This window comes from Cnephaeus nilssonii (genome assembly GCF_951640355.1).
Source record: "Cnephaeus nilssonii genome assembly, chromosome: 9".
NCBI classification, from domain to species: domain Eukaryota; kingdom Metazoa; phylum Chordata; class Mammalia; order Chiroptera; family Vespertilionidae; genus Cnephaeus; species Cnephaeus nilssonii.
Genome location: NC_137080.1, coordinates 38,063,564 through 38,086,807, shown reverse-complemented (window position 1 = coordinate 38,086,807; position 23,244 = coordinate 38,063,564). Strand labels below are relative to the sequence as shown.

Below are 23,244 nucleotides of genomic sequence, written 5' to 3'. Positions count from 1 at the left end.
GTGTGCATTAGTTGAAACCGCTTCTCAAGATGGGCCTGGAGCTAAGTGAGCAAATTAAAGTGTCCCCCTTCGTCCAGGTCAAGCATGACAAACTTGCAGCCCAAGGGGCACATGCAGCCCACAACGAATATTTTTGCGGCCCAACCAATATAACGGTATGTAAGAAACGTTTTAATGCAAATTTATAACTTAATTTTTACAATATCCTGTCATACATAATTATTAATAACGAACTACAACGTTCACTAATGACTGATTACTATAATCGTTTTACATTCATTTCCCTTATGTGCCTTACACGCAGGCGCACCATTTCTCTCCACTAATACTAGCAGCGAATATTTTAGCAGCCGGTTGCCACATCATTAGTCTTGTACTGACTTGTATGGTGTGCACAACAGGAAATATTTTGCTTTCGGAGAACAAAAAAAATAGGTTTATTTGCATTATGCTTATTAATTTGTGCAGTTATTCAGTGTCTGGTAAGTTAATGTTCAAGAAAAAATACTAATTTTTATTAAAATTTATTTTATGTTCATTATTATTCATTATTTCAGCCCTTTGTATTCAGCATGTCTCTATCAACATAAACCTGGGTTTCTATGAAAATTGAAGCTTTTGTTTTTTTGGGGCCCACATAGACTTAAACCTTGTTTATTTGGCCTGTGTGAGCCTTTGAGTTTGACATGCTTGGTCTAGATGGATGCTGCCCCTCACCAGGGAGCACTGCCTGGCAAATAGAGCATAGGTTGGATTTCAGCTCCTAATTGCCCTTTAAAATGATAGATTAGAAAGAACAAAATGAATGTGAGAGAAATCTATAGGATTGGGTGTAGACAGGTTTCAGGGCCAAGGACAAGACACCTACGCTCTTTTCAATTCAAATGACCATAGGAATGGCAGGACCCTTAAGATAAATATGCAGTGGGGTGGGGGTGGGGGTAAGGGGATGGAGTGGGGGGGGGGAACTGGGTGGAGGGGAGCTATGGGGGGGAAAAAAGAGGAACAACTGTAATAATCTGAACAATAAATATATTTTTTTAAAAAGATAAATATGTGTGAGGTTGGAGAAGAGAGCTTCCAACTGTCTAGGAATGAAGATTAGAAATGTAGGACTTGCAGCTACAGATCTGGCAGTCATTTATAGAGATGTGTTAGTTTGGAGTCTAAAGGAATCAACAAAATCATGTGAACTGACATAAAAAAAAAGAAGAGATGAGGGTGGGGTTGGAAAATCTCTGTGGAAGGAAACAGAGCCACGGTCCTAGTATAGTTGAATCAAAGGTAAAATAGAAACAATGAAAATTTCCCTTGGGCCTTTCATAGAGGGACTTCCTGAAAGATGCCAGCAGGCAGTTTTGTCAGCGCCATTCCTGTTGCCCATATGTTTTGTACTGAACAGATTCTATATCCAAGCTGGGGGTATAATGACAAAGTACAGTCCAATGAAACACATGCTAGAGAGGTAAAAAAAAAAAAAAAAGTGCTTTACAAAGTAAACTTTTCTCATTGGTTTGATCCAGGGAAATAGTTTAAAGATTTTAGAAATTGGATAAACTCATATTCAATTTCTTCATGAATGGTGAATCTTTTAATAAGAAGTTGGGCAGCATATAATTTTTGGTCATTTTTGGTAGGAAGATGGAGTAACAATCCTATTGAAGAATTAGAAGAATCCAATAGAAGAATTCCATTGGTTTTATTCAATTTGAAGGATTTGGCCCTTTGTTTATCCAACGGCAGAGAGAGGCATTCAACCTTGCTCTAATTCACTTTTTAATATCTTTAGAATTATGAATTAGCATTTTCATGCAGTATTTTCATGATTTGGGAAGCAGAAGAGGAGGAGGAAGAATAACTCTCTGATATCCACTTCTTTTCCATCTCTGATTAGCTTTTTCAAATATCTAAAAGGATTCCGTTTGTCCCCAAAGAATTCTGACAAGGAAAAGCAAAACAAAAATAACAAAATCTCTGCATTTGTAAGACTTTTACATGTTCAGAGGGCCTCATTCTGAAATTTAAAATAAGTTCTTTGCTATTCTAGTCTTTCCTCTCTTTGTAGTGTCCCAAATGTCACTTTTCATGCCTCTTAGCTCTGATTTCCCAAGGAAAAGGAAATCGATTGACCTTTCATTTCAAATGCACATGTAGGACCAGTAGGCAAGGGTATAGGACTTCATCTGGCACCCTGTGGGTAATCTTTAAAATTTCCTCCAGAGGGATCTCAAAGCCAGACACATTCATGTCTTTCCTCCCACGGAGGTGTAGCGAATACTGCCCTCTACCGAGTGGATGCTCAGCATGGCTTGATTATGTTAATGATCAAGTGCTAGTTACTGGTTTCAATGATTTTGGTAGAATCATGTTGTTACTAATTACTTCATAATTACCACATACATTCTTATTGAAATCATATTCAAAAATATCAAATGCGTGGCCGCATTATTTCCTTCCGTAGTTTGTACAGTCAGAAATCATAATGTCTGAGGCACTAATCATAATGTTTACATGTCCACTTGTTTTGAACTAGCTAAGAAAATCTCCTTTCCAGTGGAAATAAGAAGGGGGTTGTTATAGCATTGTGTTAGTACATGAGTTAGTGAAATAATTCTAGCAATGGATGGACTATTTTTTCCCCTGCCAATATTTTTTTTCAGTGTAAGCTGGATTGCTAATATCTAAATTAGTCTTGTCAAAGAACTAGTTGTTGTGCAGCTAAAATAAAATTTTCTTATTTATTTAATAAAAAATATTTTTATTGACTTCAGAGAGGAAGGGAGAGGGAGAGATAGAAATATCAATGATAAGAATCATTGATTGGCTGCCTCCTGCACGCCCCCTACTGGGGATCAAGCCCACAACCTGGGCATGTGCCCTTGACCGGAATTGAACCTGGGACCCTTCAGTCCACAGGCCAATGCTCTATCCATTGAGCCAAATTGGCTAGAGCAGTGGTTCTCAATCTTTCTAATGCCGAGACCCTTTAATACAGTTCCTCATGTTGTGGTGACCCCCAATCATAAAATTATTTTCGTTGCTACTTCATAACTGTAATTTTGCTACTGTTATGAATCGTAATGTAAATATCTGTGTTTTCTGATGGTCTTAGGCTCTACAGCAGCGGTTCTCAACCTGTGGGTTGCGACCCACAGGTTGAGAACCCCTAGCAGGGTCGCCTAGCCGCTAGAGCATATTCTTTATTATTTTAAACAGTTAGTTATACATGGTTAATACCAGTATATGGCATATTTTTGAAAAGTGTCATGCAATCTGTGTTCATGGGTATGATGAATATGAGTTCCCTTATTAGGCTAAACCAGCGATTTTCAATCAGTTGCTGCAAGAGGCACACTGGTGTGCTGCCAGAATTTTTAAAACATGCAATACCTGACTGTTTAATCAGGGGCACTGACCTCTTTTCCCTTATATTGTCAAATTTAAAAAATGACAAGAGCCAACACAGCAATAGCTGCCTGGTGTGAATAGATCAAAATTATACCTATATTTTGGTCAGATTGGCAAAAAATGTATTTTTTGGTGTACCACAGAATTTTAGTAATTTGTTTATGTGTACCGTGAGATGAAAAAGGTTGAAAATGCTCAGTATAATGCACTGCTTAGCTCATTGGTGTTGTTCCCATTCTCTAGAGCTTGGTTTGCTTAGATTGGCTTGACACTAAAAAAATTTCAGCAAGGGAGCCCTGAGAAAACCTAGCAATCCAAAATGTCCCCATGGCTTCTTATAAAATCTAAAGCTTAGCCCTAGCTGGTGTACTCAATGGTTAGAGCGTCTGCCCGAACAACAAAGGGTCTTGGGTTCGATTCCTGGCAAGGGCATGTATTTGGATTGCAGGATAGCTGTATCTCTCTCTCTTTCCCTCCCTCCCTCCCTCCCTCCCTCCCTCCCTCCCTCCCTCCCTCCCTCCCTCCCTTTTTCCTTCTCTTCCTCCCTTTTCCCCTGCCTTCCTTCCTTCTACTCTCTCTCTAAAAATCAACGGGGAAAAAATATCCTTGGGTGAGGATTAAAATCTCAAGTTTAAGCCTCTAATTAACCTTAGTTCAGAAACTGTAGACACTATGAGAACTAAGTGGGTGTAGCCAGTTTGAATAATCTCGTGGTGAGAATAAATTCCAGACCGTGATTAGCCGATGTCTGAGTGGAAGACTATGAGGGCCCATATTTCTCAGCCTACAAATCAAAGAAGCAGACCTCTTTTTCATAGACTTTAAGCTAGTTTCTGACTATCATATTATAGTTAATTTGAAAATTTAGGCTAAATAAACTACTTAGGCAGGGCTTTCTATTCCAGACGTATTTGGAGTCTTTTTGAGTAGTGGGCTCTGAGCTACACTAACTTATTCACTGTTGATTCCATTGGTATGGTTGAACCTAGTTTATCCCATTTCCAGAAAGAGAAATTCTTGACTCCCCTCAAATCTTAAGATATCTATTAAACAATTGAACACTGCATCCTTGTCAGATGCCAGCTAATTGCTTAACAAATTATAGTCTGGTTTACTCAATCCCAGGTAGTTGGTATAACCCATTCCACTAATTTTTACCATCTCATAAAGACTCTTTTGAAGTTTTTAAAATTGCATTTATTGGGGTGACACTGGTTAATAAAATTATACAGGATTCAGGTGCACAATTCTACACACATCATCTGTACACTGTATTGTGTGTGCACCATCCCAAGTTAAGTCTTCCATCACCATTTTGCAGTTTTTATCAGTGCTTTGGAGATGTGTTGATGCTTACATTCATTGATGCTTATGTATAATGATGATACTAATATAATGATTTCCTAATTCTTTATATTCTCCTAATGCTGTGTTTTTAACCTGTCTCCACATTTTTCATTTTGGATTTCTATGCTACAGGCATAGAAATGTTTTTATGCTAGTTGTTGTGGTTTTCCACTCCCCAAATGAACTGGAAGTGTTTCCAGGAATAAACCCAGCACAGTGCTTTTCGCATAGTAAGCACTCAATAGATCTGGTTGGATGTGGCTTATGTTTTCTGATGGTTGCCAGTTCTAGAATCTCCAGAATTAGCTATTTCCAGAATTTGGAGATCTGTTACATGTACAGAGCTAGTCAAATGGGGATAGGGAAAGGGTGCAGTTGCCTCTGGTTTGCCATGTTGATTTTGTTGTTGTTGTTGTGTCAGTGTTTCTACAAACTCACTGTTAAAATAAAAAGATGATTCCGCCCCCCCCCCCCCCGCCCATCCCCACCAAGAGTAGCGTATTAACCATTATTATGCAGCCACAGAGGGGATAGAGAGTTTAGCAAAGATCTGGTAGATTTGGGTAGAACTAGCCTCCTGCCATTGAGAGTATATAAGTCAACCAGTAAAACTTTCCTCAGCACACCAAGGAACACCTTCTGAAATAGAATGTGCAAGAGTTAGTAGAATTTTCTGGAATGGCAAGGTATTTCCCAGCTGGGTGCTATAGACTCCATTTAATGAGATTGCTCATATTAAAGTGCCATATGACCAATCTTGGGAAATTATTTACAAACACACAGTTCATGCTCTGTTTTTTCTAATTATTATCTTTATTAACGTGGTGCATATAAATTGTTTTAACATCAATTGATATATTTTTAGTTTGTTTTGAAAGGGACATATTTGCCGAAGCCGGTTTGGCTCAGTGGATAGAGCGTCGGTCTGCGGACTGAAAGGTCCCAGGTTCGATTCCGGTCAAGGGCATGTACCTTGGTTGCGGACACATCCCCGGTGGCGGGTGTGCAGGAGGCAGCTGGTCGATGTTTCTCTCTCATCGATGTTTCTAGCTCTCTATCCCTCTCCCTTCCTCTCTGTAAAAAATCAATAAAATATATTTTTAAAAAAAAGAAAGGGACATATTCATTCTAATTCCATTCAAGCATATGTTTTTCTATTGAAAGGTACTTCTCTTTAAGATAGGAGGTATTGTCATTTCTGTGTAAACAAAGCAAGATGCTACACATACTTGCTTAATGAGGAGCTATCAGGGTATCACTACAAGGAATTTATAAAGAGGAGTCTATACAGATAAAGAGTAACCCTTAGGACAGTATAATCTAGACAGTGCTTGAAATAATAATCATCCTACTTGAGCTGAAATAATGGTTGCAGAACAAGCGTTAGCCAGGCAGTGAAAAAAAGACATTCAAGCTGACAGCTCATTTGTGTGTACTGAAGTGGATCAACGCCCATTGCAGGGCAGAAAGCAGCCTGGTGGTAAAGTGCGTGCATTTCACCTTGGTGTGGCATTGAGAAAATCCCCACTCCTGGCACCAGGGTCAGACCAAAGCAGACAGCTGTGCCGTTTCTCATACAGGAGAAAGAAGACAGTAGGCAAGCTCTTTATTCCTCCAAGTTTGATAGAGAAACTGTGCTGCATATAATTCAGCTGTATACTTTCAGTAATTAAGGAAAACAAATGCTCTTTGAAAACTCATTATAGACTTAAAGTTCTTTACGTTTTCCAAAAACAAAGAGTTTCAAACAATAGTTGAGAATACACAAACCACCAAATAAGTGGATTTTAATTGTTCCTGCTTAGAAAATTATTCCGATAACCAGCCACATCAAAGACTATTAAACTTTTTAATTGCTCAGGTAGAAAGATGGAGAATGTCATCATTATCTATCATAAGAAGAGTCTGCATTAAATAATGCTACTTGAATTTTGAGCTAGAATAACATACTCAAGAATGCTACTAACTGAAGTGCCAGTTAGTACTCAAAAATAATCATATGCTTTAATTATTCATGGGACACAATGCATGAATTTACAATACTAATTATGCTTTCAAAAAGTGTCCTATGCTATGGTTTACTTACATAGGAGGATCAACTAGTGCAAAACAAAAGTATAAATGTTTGCAACTGCTATAGATACCATGTGCATGTAACTTGGTGGTATATTAGTGAGGTCAAAGGAATGAAGTGTGTCTTCTCTGTGTTTTGCGAAGTTCTTGTAGGATTTAGCACAATGCCTTGTATTTATTAAGCATTCAGTAGTTGTAATTGATTTTGAAGAAGACTTGGTGATAGTATATTCATTTATTCACCAATCTTGTCTTATGCAAGACTCCATTCCATGGTCTGTGCTAGATGCTAGGGACAGAGTACTGACCCGTCTGGGACTCAGTCTTGTACACTGGAGTAAGTGAGGGAGGCAACTGCAAATTTAAACAGATTTGTGACTCTTCAAGCTCTTTAATACATGCATGTATGTTGAATATTTTATGCATTCACTCCTCATTATTAGGCAAAGTGTAGGGGACTAAATAGCCAAAAACAAGAGAGTATACTTTATTTGGAATCTACTAATCTTCATTATTATTCACTGCATCATTCTGTTTTCCCTCTTTCTTTATCATAAAATATTTTGTTTCTCTCCCCTTTGGAAAGTATAGAAAAATCTAAAAAATAAAGATCATAAAAATACCTCCAAGTCTGTCACTCAGACCAATGAAAGATAATAGTTGTTAGCATTTTTTATATAGTTAGTTTTTTTCCTACATACATATTTGAGCAAAACAGGTACCTTAATTGTAATTTTGCATTCTTTTTCTAGCTTTTTATCATAAGTATGTTTCCATAAATTTTTTTCATAAATATTATTATTTGTTGATAGCATATTATTCCATTTTAAATTTGTGTTTTGGTTCACATAATTATAAATAGTCCCTGTATATAGCCTTTGGTTGAATTTCTTTCTCTCTCTCTCTCTCTCTTTTTTTTTTTTTTTTTGGTAATCCTCACCCGAGGCTATTTTTTCATTGATTTTTAGAGAAAGGTAAAGGGAAGGAGGGAGGGAAAGAGAGAGAGAGAGAGAGAGAGAGAGAGAGAGAGAGAGAGAGAAAGAGAGAAACATCAATGTGTCTCACATTGATTGGTTGTCTCTTGCAAGAGCCCCAACTGGGAGGGGATCGAACCTGCAACCCTTTGGTGTGTGGGCTGGTGCTCTAACCACTAAGCCATGATAGCAATGGCGCCTTTGGTTAAATTTCTCATCATTTCCTCCAGATTGATTTCTAGAAGTAAAATGATTGGGTCAAGTTTATGACTTCTTTTAGGACTCTTAATGCAAGCATTACATGCTTGCCAGCATTGAGTAATATAATTTTTCTTTGCAAAATTGCTATGTGAAAAATATGTCCTTTTTTTGTCTTTCGTTGGTTAATATTGAGCTTATATTTTTCATTTGTTTATTAGCCTCTTAGAAATTTTATATTTTTTGTTCCATGAATTGCCCTAGTGTAAATCATTAGTTGACTGTTACCAAATAACTAAAGTCAAATTTCATCCCAAATATCAAATTCTTCATTCTTTTGTCAGACTTTAAAGGAGAAAAATGTGTGTTCAGCTTATATTATTTTCTTTTTAAATGTCCCTGAAAAAAAAAATTCTACTTCTGTAGAATAAAAAAACAGGAAGACAGCCTGGCTGGTATGGTGCAGTGGTTGAGCCTCAATCCATGAACCACGTTGTGGTCTCGATTCCCAATACAGGGCGTGCAAAAGGCAGCCGATCAGTGATTCTCTCTCATCATTGATGTTTCTAGCTCTCTCTCTCCTTTCCTCTCTGAAATCAATAAAAACACATTTTAAAAACACATAAAAAAACACACCAGGAAAACAAATGGTCCATGTCAAAACTGATATTATGACTTCACACATGTAAGCCATAAATGGTAAGATTCCTATTATAGAAATGACCTCTCACAACATCCATTATTGTGTTTGCAATTTAAAAGTAACAAGTTCACTGGGAGCCAAGGGGGAGGGTCAAAAAAGTATAACAAAGAAACAAAATTCATCTTTTATTCTACTACCCAAAGATAATCACTGTTAATATTTTGGTCTATATCTTTCTAGACTTCTTCCTGCAAATATACTATGCCATTCAACAATGTCCTGGGGGTAGGGAATTTGGGACAGATAAGAAAGGGTGTGCCGAAACCAGTTTGGCTCAGTGGCTAGAGCGTCGGCCTGTGGACTCAAGGGTCCCAGGTTCGATTCCGGTCAAGGGCATGTACCTTGGTTGCGGGCACATCCCCAGTAGGGGGTGTGCAAGAGGCAGCTGATCGATGTTTCTAACTCTCTAATCCTCTCTCTTTCTCTCTGTAAAAAATCAATAAAATATATTTAAAAAAAAAAGAATTAAAGGAGGCACGTCAGACAGTAATCTGATTCCTCCCTTTAAAAAAAAAAAAAAAGAAAGGGTGTGATTTTTTTCTTATTTGGTGTTTCAAATGTTTTGAGACAAATGGCTTTAAAAGAAGGAATAAGCCTACTCCCCAGGCTATGTTGTGTTTTATTCATACATGGACTCACTAATTCAGTAAATATTAACCACTTTCTATGTGTCATGTATTAGTTTAGGGGCTCTTCATTATGTGGGCCTCCAGCTTTCCCCTACAAGTGGGGGACACATAAATTCAGAGAGAGTTGCTCCAAGTCACATGAAGAAGTGACAGACCAAAGCCTTTACTGTATTTTCCCCCACAACTGTTTAACCTCTTTAATTAATGGAAAACAGCATTTCTGATTAATAAGAAATCCCCATCTTTCACCAAATTCAATCCTGGAAGTTTTTTTTTGAGTGTTACTTCTTGGACACTCCAACATTGAAGCCACTCTTTAAATATTTACTAAAAAATATATATTTTTTATATTTAAAATTTTAATCTTAGTGGAGCTGTTTTCTTTTGGGAAAAGACTTCCTTGATTAGTACATTTTATTCTTTCTCATATATTGCTATCTCTCTATGGGCTGGATTGGGATTTCTTTGGCAATTAATAACCTTTCCTTGTTTTAATAACTTTTTAAATTGTGGTAAAATAACATATAACATAAAATTTACCATTTTTACCAGTTTTAAGTGTACATTTCTGTGGCATTAAGTACATTCACATTGTTGTGCAGCCGTCATCACTATCCATCTGTAGAACTTTTTCATCATCCCAGACTAAAACTCAGTACCCACTGAACACTACCTCCCCTTTCTCCCCAAGGACTGTCGTTTTTAAAGGAGATAGATACCTTTTAATAAGCTTAGTTTTCTTTCATGAATGAGCACATAATTATTTCAGGGATATGAAGAAAAGGGATATTTGTTAATATAATGGCAAGTGCAGAACCTACTGACAAAGGTATATAATTTGTAAAAATAGCTGAGTGGGCAGAATTCTGATTTCAGTTGCCCTAGGCACTTCAGTGCACTTCTGATGATGATTTTCCTTGGGCTTGTAGTTATACTGATAGAAATCACATCCATGCATAAAGAGTGAGCTTAATTATGCATAACTACATATGATGATGAGGTTTTACGTTTTTTTACATATGCTTTCTTATTTACAAAAGAGGAGACACTAATTCTAACTCATCTCCAAAAAGTCATGTGTGTCACCCTCAGAGCATGAGAGTTTTACTGTATGTCATCCTTTTTTGCAAGAAGACACTATATCTTGCCCCACCCCGAATCCCGTTCTGGGAGCTGTTTTCGTTATATGGGCCTCCACAGTCCCCTCTGATCCTTGTTGTGACTGAGGACAGGGAGGTATACAAAGGCTGAGTTAGGGTTTAGGGTGGTGGAGCAAACTCACTATTGCAAATGACACTTCTTTACATCCTCAACTGATTTGTACAGAGCCTCCTCATTTAAGCTCAACATAGTAAAAATTAAAAGCAGCCGGAATTGTTTGCTTGCTAATGTATGCCCCAGGCATTGTGCTAAATGCTTCACTTGTATGATTCCGTTTGATCCTCACAATCCTAGGAGATGGGAATCAAATTTCCATATTACTGATGGGAATACTAAGGAACAGGAAGATACGTAACTTGCCAAAAGCACACAGTTTATAAGTCACCAACTGAGGGCTCAGACCCAGGCAGTCTAGAGGCCTTGCTCCTGGCTACTCGGTTAACACGCGCTCCTGGTCCAGATCAGGTTTGACAGACAGCAAGGTTTCCTTGTAAGAGCGTCAGGGTTCACACACACACACACACACACACACACACACACACACACACACACGAACGACCCTGTGTGGTGAGGTGACCGGGGAGTCCGAGGGAAGGTTAGACACTGAGTTTGGAGGTAAATGGTCTCTAGCAAGGGAGGGAAATGGGAAAGGCATGGTTATCTCCTTCTTCCCTGTTTGTTACTTGGTTGGTGAGAGGAGGTGGGGAAGTGTCTATGCTGATTCCAGAGGAGTCAGGTCATTCTCTGTGCTTCTCTCTGGTTTTCTGCCCCTTTGCCCCAGGTCTCCAAATTGCTGTCTCCTCCTCAGAACTGCTCTCTCTTGAGAGAGCCACTTCTCCAGAATGTAACCCTCAAGTTCTCTCCCACCTCCCAGGCCTCCTGAGCAGCCTTCTTCCCTGAGTGGGTCGTTAGGACAGGTCTGGGCTTAAATGACCGGCTCTAAGGTGGGCATGACTCCCCTCCTCACAGTTCCCCAGTTCTCCCAGGAACACAGCCCCGTCTGCATTCCTGAAGGAAGTTTTAATGCAAATGACTCCCCCAGTGAGGGGACATTTCTGGACAAGGAGATATTGATGGATCCTGCCAGAAATTGAGGAGGCGTAGTGCCTGTGTCCCGGCACCGGGAGTGGGCCAGGGTGACCTAGGAGCCTCGGGACCTCAGCGGAGATCCCGGCCCACTCGACCTCTGGTCCCCGCCACCCTCTAGTGGGGCCAGAAACACTCCCCTGAACCCTGCTCACGGTTTCTGCTCTCAGGCACAGTCGTCCACACACAACTTAAAATGAGGAGAGGTAACATTTCCTGGGAAGATTCCTAACTCCAAATAACATGTTTGCAGAGGTCTCATAATTTTTTAAGTTAAAGTCATATTTCAGGAATAAGCACTTTATATCTATAGGTGGCATCTCTGTGAATAATTTTGTGGATCTTGAGGTCTATAACTGCCCCCCAAATCAAGAGGTGGCCTGCCGTGCCAAACTATGCTGAGGTCTCAGTGTACTTTTGGTCATTAAACTTCCCTGCTACCTCCTATAGAGGGTAGCAATGTTTCCTACATTTCACCTGAATAATTGCACTTCAACTTACGTGGAAAATGTTTTCTGATGAGTTTCAATGTGGTAACATGATAGTCAGCATGTCATTGTAAGATAGCTCCATTTAACAGTAGTGCTGTTTGTGGTTGAGTCCTAGGAAGCGTTTGTCTAGTTATCTATCTATATATATAAAAGCCTAAGTGACCGTTATGACCGGTTGACCGGTCGTTATGATGTGCATTGACCACCAGGGGGCAGACGCTCAACGCAGGAGCTGCCCTCTGGTGGTCAGTGTGCTCCCACAGCCAACCTCCCATGACTGGCCAACCTCTTGTGGTCCCTTCCCCCAGCCGGCCAACCTCCCATAGTCCCTGCCCCCCAGCCAGCTGGCCCCGATTGGGACTGGGCGAGATGGCCCCCATCAGCCCCAATCACTGGCCAGGCCGAGGGACCCTATTCATGCACGAATTCGTGCACTGGGCCTCTAGTGTCATATAAATAAAAAGAGTGAAGACTACATTTAGGATGGGGACCTGCTAGTTACCAACCAAGGGGCTAGAGGTATTCTTTCACTCCCCTCCATACTCTTGTCTTCTTTTCTGCCCCCTTCACATCATGATGACAGTGTGGAATACCGTCCTTAGCCTATTCTGAACACACTGCCCTATTTGGTCAAGTTACCCCCAAGCTACCGCCTGGGTCACATCATGACAAGAAAAAGAGGTGTTTTCCAATGACATTAATCCAAGAGCAACCAGAAATGGCTTATTTTCATTTTCTATCCTTTATTTCATTTTAATTACAGCCGCTTGGAGCCAGTGATTATTTGGAACTATCAAAGAATTTTGATACAGTATTTTTGCGAAACATTCCCCAATTTACACTGTCAAAAAGGGGTCAAGCTCGAAGATTCATAACTCTTATTGATACCCTCTATGATTTCAAGGTAAGGATGAAATGTGCATTTTCTCAAAACTGAACCTTTTGGACTGTGGAGCTACTTTAGCTAGGCTGGAATCCTGGCCTACCACTTAGTTTACTTCAGTGTGCCTCAGTTTCCTCATCTGTAAATTGGGACAATAATATGTTTTCCTCCAGAGAATTATGAGGACAAAATAAGCTAATCCGTGTAAAGCATTTAAAAAAAATGTTTGGCACAAGCTGAGTGCCGTGTAAATATTAGTAGTAATAGCACTAGGGGTAGTGGTTGTATAATAAAACTCACATCATAAGACTCTCTGCTATATTAATGATTCCATCACTCAACTAGACACATCCTGTGCTCTATCTATGACCATGTACAACACAGTTCCTTGCCTAGACTCAGTGTGCAATAAATATTTGAATGAACACATGAATGGATATCTAAAGAAGCTCCTCAGTATTGGCTCTCTGTCTCCCTATGACCCAGAAACCTAGTAATAGTATTGCACTATCTTATTGTTGTTGTTTTTTCAGCCAGGTGTTTTAGCATGCATTACCGAGCCATTGTCCATTCATCAGAGGTGGTGCAGCCTCCTGGTTAAGGAGTGGGCCCTGGGGTCAGGCTGTCTACCTTGAGACCAGCTTAACCTCCTGAGATACAGTTGCCTTCAGTGGAAAAACTCAGGAACCATGGTACTCATCGCACATGGCTGTTGTGAGGATTAAGTGAGCATATAAAGCACTTAGAGCATTATGGGGGCTGTGTAAGCTCTTAGGGTGAGCCACTATTAATAGTCTATACCTGCCACTGTATTTTTTCAGTAAAAGCACAATTTCAAATTAGAGTTAATGAAATACTATTTTACTGTTAGATACAACTTTGCTCCCTATTTCTTATACAGAAACAGTGATTTTAACATTGAAAGGACTTTAGTGGGAGGAGAAAAGGCCAGAATCTTCTGGGAGGGAGACTTTAACGTTTCACGTATTCATTCTTCCACAACCTCCATCATGCCGAGCACAGTGCTGAGCACTGGAAGTTCCGTGACAAGCAAAGCCAGGTGTGGTGCCTGCCCTCACGGAGGTCACATCTTAGTGTCAGAGATGCAGTAATCAAATGTCCCCAGAACTAGTGTGAGTCACCGCTGTGGGATGGTCTCTTGGAAACGTGGTGCCATGAGAGTCTAGGGGGCGAGTAGACTGATCTTCATGGGGGGCGGGGTGGACACGGAAGTCCGGCAGAGGACCACCTGCCTCAGAATCACCTGGCTACCTAAGATCTGGATTCCAGAGCCCACCCCTTCTGGAAAAGGATGGGGCCTGGAACCTGCATGTTCACGAACTCCTCCAGTGCTTCTTAAAATGCTGAGAAGAGATGGCTGAACTCCAGGGCAGGTGACAAGGGCCTCTGGGGGGAGAGGGGGGGGGGGTTTGCAGCAAAAGCCCTACCATGGGCCTGAGCATGAAGGACAGCCCGCATGGCTCTGTGCAGTGCTGCGGAGCCCACCTCAAGCGGCTGCCCACTCCCCTGGGGCCAGCGTGCATGTGATCGGGGAGCCAGGAGAGGCCTGAAGCTGAGGACTCCAGAGCTAGGGGATCAAGTTCCAACAATCGTTAGTGGTCTCCTGGTCACTCCTCAGTGCTCTGCAAGGATCGCAGGGGCCGGAGTGAAGGGACTGAGCCTGGAGGCAGCTCTCAGCTCTTCCAGGGCCAGTGCCCCAACAAGGGGCGATGGAGGGGCCTGAGGGGGTGGTTCTCAGAGCATAGAATTGATAAGCTCTTTAAATACTATACACTGCAGCTAGGAAGACCTTAAAGAAAGCTTAGCCGTGGCCAGTTTGGCTCAGTGGATAGAGCATCGGCCCTCGGACTGAAAGGTCCAGGGTTCGATTCCGGTCAAGGCCACATACCTCCATTGCAGGCTCAATCCCTGGCCCTGGTCAGGGTGAGTGCGGGATGCAACCAATCAATGTGCCTCTCTCACATTGATGTTTCAAAAAAAAAGAAAAAGAATGAAGAAAGTTTATGGTCCCCACCTCCTAACTCTCCCTCTCCCCCACTGTTTCATCTCTTAATTAGAGAAAAAAAGATTTATCTGGCAATATGATGGACTCTCCTAACATTTACATCAACTAAATCACACATTTAAAGCCATCAAAATGATCTTACTCCAGAAATTGGGAGCATTAAACAGACATTATTCTAGACTGTATTCATGGGAATTTATGAAATAAGGGTATTCCCAGCTAAATAATGAAAAAGGTGTCCTTTGTGATTAAAATAATTTATAAAAGGAGGTGGAAAGCCATTTGGATACGGAAAAACTAGCCCCACATGTCAATACATTATTTTAAAATATATATTTTATTGATTTTTTACAGAGAGGAAGGGAGAGGGATAGAGAGTGGGAAACATCGATGAGAGAGAAACATCCATCAGCTGCCTCCTGCACGCCCCCTACTGGGGATCTCACAACCTGGGCATGTGCCCTTGACCGGAATCGAACCTGGGACCCTGCAGTCCGCAGGCCGACGCTCTATCCACTGAGCTATACCAGCCGGGCTCAATACATTATTTTAAAGTATTGCCATAGTTATTTAAATAACTAGAGGCCCAGTGCACGGGTGGGGTCTGGCTGGCCTGACCCCAGTCTGGGTGGATCAGGGCCGGTACTGTTGAGAGGAGGAGATTGCGGGAGGTTGGCCTGCGGCCTACCCCAATCGGGCCGATCAGGGCCCGGTCGGCTGGGGGGAGGGGCCAAGGGTGAGTGGCCAGCAGGCCCCACCCCCAATTGGGGGGGGGCCAGTTGGTGGGCCGGCCGGCCCCGCCCCAGAATGGGGGGGGGGGTGCCGATCAGGGGTCAGTGACCAGGGGAGGGGCCATGGGAGGTTGGCCGGCCAGCACCACCCCCAGTTGGTGTGTGTGTGGGGGCGATTGGGGGCAGAGCTGGCTGGGGGGAGGGGCCGCAGGCTGATGGGGTGATGGGGACTCATCAGGGGCAGGGCCGGCCAGGGGGAGGGGCTGTAGGAGGTTGGACGGCTGCCCCCCCCCCCCAACATTGGGCCAGGTCACTGGCTGCAGTGGGCGTCACAGCGACCCATTGTTCCAGTTGTTACGGCATTCTGGTCACTGGCTTTTTGTATAGATGATTTTCAAAGGATTGCTGTGAATCCTGAGAACAAATTCAGGACTTTAAACACCAAGGAGAGTATGTTTTGTATTTAACTTAGTGGATGCAATATTTGTAGAGATATAAAAACTCTTTCCAACATGATTCTCACCTATGTAACCAAGAAATCACTCAAACTCTTATTTAACCAAGAAATCTTATCTAATAAAAGAGTAATATGCAAATTGACTGTCACTCCAACACACAAGGTGGCCACCCCTATGTGGTCAAAGATGGCTGCCCCCATATGGTCACAAGATGGCCACCACAAGATGGTCTGCAGGGGCGGGCAGTTGGGGGTGATCAGGCCTGGAAGGGAGGGCAGTTGGGTGGGACCAGGCCTGCAAGAGAGGGCAGTTGGGGGTGACCAGGCCTACAAGGGAGGGCAGCTGGGGGCAATCAGGCCTGCAGGAGAGGGCAGTTAGGTGTGACCGGGACAGCAGAGGAGGGCAGTTGGGGGGGACCAGGTCTGCAGGGGAGGACAGTTGGGGGCAACCAGGCTGGCAGGGGAGGGTAGTTAGGGGTGACTGGGCCTGCAGGGGAGGGCTGTTGGGGGCAACCAGGCCTACAGGGGAGAGCAGTTGGAGGGGACCAGGCCTACAGGGGAGGGAAGTTGGGGGGGACCAGGCCTGTAGGGAAGGGCAGTTGGGGGCGACCAGGCCTGCAGGGGAGGACAGGTAGGGGCAACCAGGCTGGCAGGGGAGGGCAGTTAGGGGCCATCAGGCCAGCAGGGGAGCAGTTAGGTGTCGATCAGCCTGGCAGGGGAGTGGTTAGGGGGTGGTCAGGCTGGCAGGCAGAAGCGGTTAGGGGCAATCAGGCAGGCAGGCAGGCGAACGGTTGGGAGCCAGCAGTCCTGGATTGTGAGAGGGATGTCCGACTGCCCGCATCCCTCGAGGAATCCCAGATTGGAGAGGGTGCAGGCTGGGCTGAGGGACACACATGTTCCCTCCCCCGTGCATGAATTTTGTGCACTGGGCCTCTAGTATTCATGTAAAACTTAGTCTTTTGGAAGAATGTCTTGGCAGGATGTCGATATAAAATGTAGGTTCTGGAAACTCATGGTATAATTAGAGGAGCATTGTGTTGAACTCAGCAATCACCCATCCAGCACAGTGGTGACCTCTGTACAGTGTGTCTGGGGCGTGTCTCCGATGCACACAGAGACAGGCTCCACAGCCAGGTATACACGTCACCCTCATGTGTAATGGGAAGACCCTTGGGCTCAGAACTGGAAGGTCTGGCCTGGCATCACAAGCTAAGGCCTCTCCAGGCCTGAAGTTACCCAATAAAACCTTTGCTCCCTTTTCACAGGTTGGTATAAGCTGTGTGGAAATATTTTGACAAGTACTGTGCAGTTTAGAAATAACACTTTAGATAGATACAAACTATTAGGAAAAGTATGGGCATTTTAAAAGCAAAATCTAAGCTCTGTGTTATGTTATGACAATTTTATTTTCTGATTTGTTCTTGCCTTCAACTCGTGAAGTGTGAGGAGTAACACCATCTACTCGTTTCCCTCTCTTTCAGGTGCGCCTAATTTGCTCTGCATCAACTCCTTTATCAAGCTTATTTCTGCATCAGCCTCATGACAGTGAGTTGGAGCAAAACAGAATAATGATGGATGATTTGGGGCTGAGCCAGGTAGTTGATATTAACATAATCTCGTTTTATTATAAAACAGCTTATTGTTTTTGGTTTGATACATGGCTACATTTTGCAAATGGAATGTCGTATATATTTAACTGTTGATTTGCTGCTTCTTGAGCTGGTATAGCAGAGTTCCTCCCAATATCACTAAATGTAGAGAATTACAGTCTTAGAGTGGAAGAAATCTTAGTGATTGTATTTGCTTATGACAAAAACAGTACAGATTGGTGGACTAATGGGCAGGTGGTCATACCTCTGACTAAGGACAGCCCAGAGCTGGATGCCTGGCCACCTGCTGCCTTTTCTGGACATTCCCGTTCATGTCTGCTGGGTTTGTAGAGTGCATAATATCGTATCCAGGCATGTGGGCTGGCTATTTCAGGACCGTGGAGTGCTTAGCCAGGCCCTTGGCTTGCAAAGAAATCCATGATTCTTCTCCCAACCTCCATTCCCTAAACATGTGTGGAGTACCTGTGGGTGCCAGGCTATGGGGGCACCCTGTGGGGAACCAGCCAATGCCAGCCTACTTCTCCTGGTGCTTGTGGGGTTTGGTGATTCACCCAAGGCCACCCAGAAGTGACTGCATTTCCTTCTTCTGTATCAACATAAATAAGTGTGTCAGGTTATATTTCTCAACTGTAGACAATTGAAGTATTAGTCAATGCTGACACAATCCACAAATTAACTCAAAATGGATTAAAGACTTGGAATATAAGACTTAAAATAATAAGATACATAGGAGAAAACATAGGCACTAAACTTAGGGACCTTGGTCTGAGAGGGGTTTTTGTGAACTTGACCCCAAAGGCAAGTCAAGTAAAAGAAAAAATGGACTACATCAAACTAAAAAGCTTCTGCACAGCAGAAGAAGCCATCAAGGAAACAAAAAGGCCACCAACCCTCGGGAGAAGATAGTTGTAAATGATACCTCCAATAAGGGTATAATATCCAAAATGTATAAAGAACTGTACAACTTAAATAAAACAATTTGATTAAAAAATGGGCAGAGGACCTGAATAGATAGTTTTCCAAGGAAGACACACAAATGGCCAACAGATAGATGAAAAGATGTTCAACCTCACTACTTACAGTGGAGATGCAAACCACACCTGTGGGAATGGCTATTATCAAAGAAATAAGTGTTGCGTTTCCCAGCAACTCAAGCCCAGAAGCAGCTCGGGCCTTCCCAAAGTAAGTCCCAGCCCAGCCTCCAGGCCCCATGGGAACGCTCAGTCATCCAGTTTGGAAGAGACTCCAAGGTTCGTCCTCAGGGCCTCCCCTCGCGAGGGCAGCCCCGTCTATCAAGCTTTGGAGGAGAGCACCAGCCTTTTTCTAATTTGCCAGAACGACTGTCTTTTTTGCTGTTACTTACTTCTGGATGCAGTTTTGGTGGAAGAATTCCTTCTCTATCTGGAATGTCCTTCCTTTATAATTTGCAGAGAACTTTGAGCAAAAATTTTCACATTTGTATTTTGGGGTGTCCTTTTAGCTTTCATTATTATTATTTTTTCCCTGGTAATTTGTTCTGTTTATTGATTATTGGGTTAAATTAGTTGTTTCTCTAGTCTAATTTAAGAGATTGTCCATGAAAAAATTTATAGAACATTTTATAATCCAAACACATAAACCTGGAAGGTTTTTTTTTAAAACCTGCACTTAGTTCTGTAAGTTCTCACTGGAAGTGGTTTTAATTGGTGGTGGGTTATTGTTTTGTTTTGTTTTGTTTCGTCACCAGGACTCAGCAGGTCTCTCCATGTTTACCGGAGAAGAGGAAATCTTTGCATTTCAGCGCACAATTTCCCGACTCACAGAAATGCAGACTGAACAGTACTGGAATGAAGGGGACAGAAGCGGGCTGTAACTGTCACTTCCACCTGAATGAAACGCTGGACAGATGATTCCCACAGGGAGAGCTCTTTGTTATGGGACTTGAAGAAATCGTTTTCTCATCATTAATTATGCACTTGGTCCTGCGGACCACTTGTATCTAACATTGCTATCAAAGATGTAGTGGATTAGTAAGTTAAAGCCATTTCTGTAAGTCTACTTTGTGCCTATTTATTTGGCCTTACTTCTGCACCACAAAAATAAAGCCAGCACTGCTGAAGATTAAGGTTGGACCAGACATCTGGCTCCATATGAAGCCACCTGAGTGAACCTCGAGTACACACAATGCAGTAAAGGCAGGGTGTCTAGACATGTCTGAGCTTTGGCTATGTGGCAGCCACACAATAGAAACACATCTTGTATGAGAGGAGGAAAAACCCTACATTTCAACTGAAAGCAAAGAAAGCATTCTGATCTTACTATAAACTAAAGGGAATATGGGCTTCTATATGTGATTGGGGGGGGGGGGGGGTGGGCGCGGGGCACCTAGGAATTGTACTAAATCTCCCAGGTCTTCAGGTTTTCACAGCAGAGAATCTATTTTTTACCCTGAGGTCAAGCTTGACAGGCAGGATGTGACCTGCCATGGACACAGAGTTGTCTGAAAAGATTGAAGATTATGACTCCATGGGATAAGGTGCAAGGGTGTCAAATTCTAACCAACAGGCAGGTTCCCCAAACTCTGTAAGAGGACAGATACCAGGAATAGGGACCTGTGAGAGTGTCCAGAGGGGCCGAGTCCTGGACACGCCAAGCAGCAGAGTGGTCTCCTGCCCATCTGAGGCCAGCTGGACCCCAATGGACAGCGGCTCCTCCCATTGCTCATGCGCACTGGCTCTGGTTGCAGAACGCCACTCCCCACCCTTGCCTCTGCTTCTACTGCGAGAGGGACCTGATGGAAAATAGGAAAGAACACTTGACGAATCTACTTAAATAAAACCCGATTTATTCTGCATCAAGGTCACTCTGATTCATTCCAGTACAATCTGACTTTGCTAACTGTTGTTACAGAAGGACTCTTGGTTGAGGCTGTTACAAAAGTCTAAATTCCCCTTAAAAGAAAAAAGAGAAGCGAGAAAAAAAAAAAAAAAAGAGAAATCCGCCCTGGCCGGTGTGGCTCAGTGGATAGAGCGTCGGCCTGCGGACTGAAGGGTCCCGGGTTCGATTCCCGGTCAAGGGCATGTACCTCAGTGGCGGGCACATCCCCAGTGGGGGGCATGCAGGAGGCAGCCGATGGATGTTTCTCTCTCATCGATGTTTCTGACTCTCTCTCCCTCTCCCTTCCTCTCAGTAAAAAAAATCAATAAAATATATATATATAAAGAGAAATCCACAGTCTTGTGGAAATCAAGTAGTTTTTGGAGGTAGGTAGAGGTGAGTCAGTTCGAATAAGTGAGTGCAATCATTAACATAAGTAAGCTCTTTGAACCTACTTAATTTATAAGTTACTAATCTATCCACATTAGTCTGTTTTGAACATTAACCCAAGCCAAGCCGATAGATAGAGAGGGTACCCAAGTATAGAGAAAAGTTTAAGTCAAGGCTTCTGAAACTTAACTGTGGCTAAAAATATTTTTATTGACTTGAAACAGTGAGTTCAAAAAGAGGTTAAATAGATTAGGAGGGAGAAAGGAAGGTAAATAATTGCCAAATTTATTGTTAGACATTTCATGATCTCAGAGAAAAAATTAATCCTGAGGAGTTAATATATTCATTGCTGTTTATATATACAGAGACTGAAGCTTGACCTGAGATTTCGTTTACAAAACTTCTATTATGTCTTATACCACATGACCTCTATAAAAAAAGGAGACATTTTTAAAAAATATATTTTTTATTGATTTTTTTTACAGAGAGAAAGGGAGAGGGATAGAGAGTTAGAAACATCGATGAGAGAGAAACGTCGATCAGCTGCCTCCTGCACACTCCCTACTGGGTATGTGCCCGCAACCAAGGTACATGCCCTTGACCGGGATCAAACCTGGGACCCTTGAGTCCACAGGCCAACGCTCTATCCACTGAGCCAAACCGGTTAGGGCAAGGAGACATTTTTAATATTGATTTTTTTAACTTAGTAAAGGTGAGTTTGCAATAGAACTATTGCTTTTAACTCAATAAATACAAAATGTTTAACGTTCTTCTTTCAGTCTTAGCATTTGGCTTTTCATATTTCTGTGGCAATTGTGCTGTACCTTCATAAAAAGACAGTGATGGACACAGACAAATGGATAGCTGATTGATGGAAACAGGGGGTTGGGGTTCTGGGCCCTGACATTTGGGTTCCTGATTGATTGTGGGAACCTGTCTCTGGCAGCAAGGGTATAAGTGATCTTGTAAATGACCTTTATCAGATCCACTAACCTCACAAGACACCCCTTGTTGGTATAGAAGAGGATTTTCTTTGGAGATGAGTATACAGCTTTTTCTTAAGGCAGAATTAAGATTCACTTCTCCCGTTGGCATAGCAGTTCATTTTCCTGGAATAGAAAATTAAAAATAATAAAATCTGTCCGCTTGTTGAGTGATGGCTCATTCTGTATAGCTTTGCACTAGGAACCTCACATATGTTACCTCAGCGGGTCACTCAGCCCAGTCAGCCGTGCCTGCTGACCTGTTGTCTCTGACGGCATGGAACTCCAGGAGGACGTCTGTCCTTCTTTCTTGCTTGCGTAGGAAGCCAGCCGGAGGCTGTCCTAGAAGTTTCCTCCCTCGGGGCTGTCCTTCTAGGTCCCCACGGGTGACTGCTGCTGGTCCCCTGATGTGCCTACTCTTCTCACTGAGCACACGGCAAGGGCTCGGGGCCTGGTTCTGCCAATTTTTACTTGTGACCTTGAACTAGTGCTCCGAGGCTCCTTTTTCTCATCTATAAATGAGAACAATACCCATTTCATAGAGTTGTTCTGAGGATAGTTGGTGAAAAGCACTTTGCAAATGGTGAAAGATAAATGAACAGTTGTTATTGATACTAGTGATTATGATCATAAAGTAACAGCCAAGACTCACTCTGCTTTGCGTTAGAGCCCCTGAGGAACCCAAAAGGGTAGAGGACGCATCCCACCCCAATACGGCTCCTCGCAGAAGGGAGCATTCACATTAGGTGGCTGGACACCAAGGGGGCCGGATTCTGGCTTAAGGAGATGCTGTGAAGACTGTGAAATTCAAATCCATTCTTTCAGGATGATAGGGAAAATGGGTTGTTCCTGTTTGGTGAGCATCAAAGATTTTGCAGAAAGAGGGCCCCATCTTGTGGTCAGTGGGACAAACTGACAGAAAAAAAGTCCAGGAACCACACAGGGTTCTCAAAGCTGCACCAATTCCCAGGCCTCGCTCCCACCCCAGTCCAGTCAGATGCAACTGGTCAGATGTGGCGCCCCAGGATCAGTACTTGCTAATGCTGCATGGGATTCTAATGTTGATAACCACCGACTAGGAGGTCTTGGTCATGACCACACAGCCAGTAAGTACATAGGCTTGGGCCTAGCTGGGTATCCTGACTCCACACCAGAGCACTTCCCTGGGAGCAGAGGCTGCTGCTCAGGGTCTGGGCCCAGGCACACTATGGCATCCGCTGACCTGCCTGCTGCCTCCC

At 42.8% G+C, this 23,244-nt stretch overlaps 1 protein-coding gene across 4 annotated transcripts in view; it reads left to right on the top strand.

Moving 5' to 3' along the window:
- Positions 1–20,846, top strand: part of AFG1L (AFG1 like ATPase) — a 169,015-nt gene extending 148,169 nt beyond the window's left edge. The window contains exons 9-11 of one of the 4 annotated variants that reach the window (XM_079780359.1): positions 12,834–12,974; positions 17,649–17,762; positions 19,504–20,846. In XM_079780359.1, the coding sequence (XP_079636485.1) occupies positions 12,834–12,974; positions 17,649–17,762; positions 19,504–19,629 (381 nt within the window). In that variant the 3' untranslated portion in view covers positions 19,630–20,846. The remainder of the gene's footprint in view (positions 1–12,833; positions 12,975–17,648; positions 17,763–19,503) is intronic. The other 3 variants (XM_079780358.1, XM_079780356.1, XM_079780357.1) reach the window with 3 other exon arrangements.
- The last annotated feature ends 2,398 nt before the right edge of the window (positions 20,847–23,244 follow it).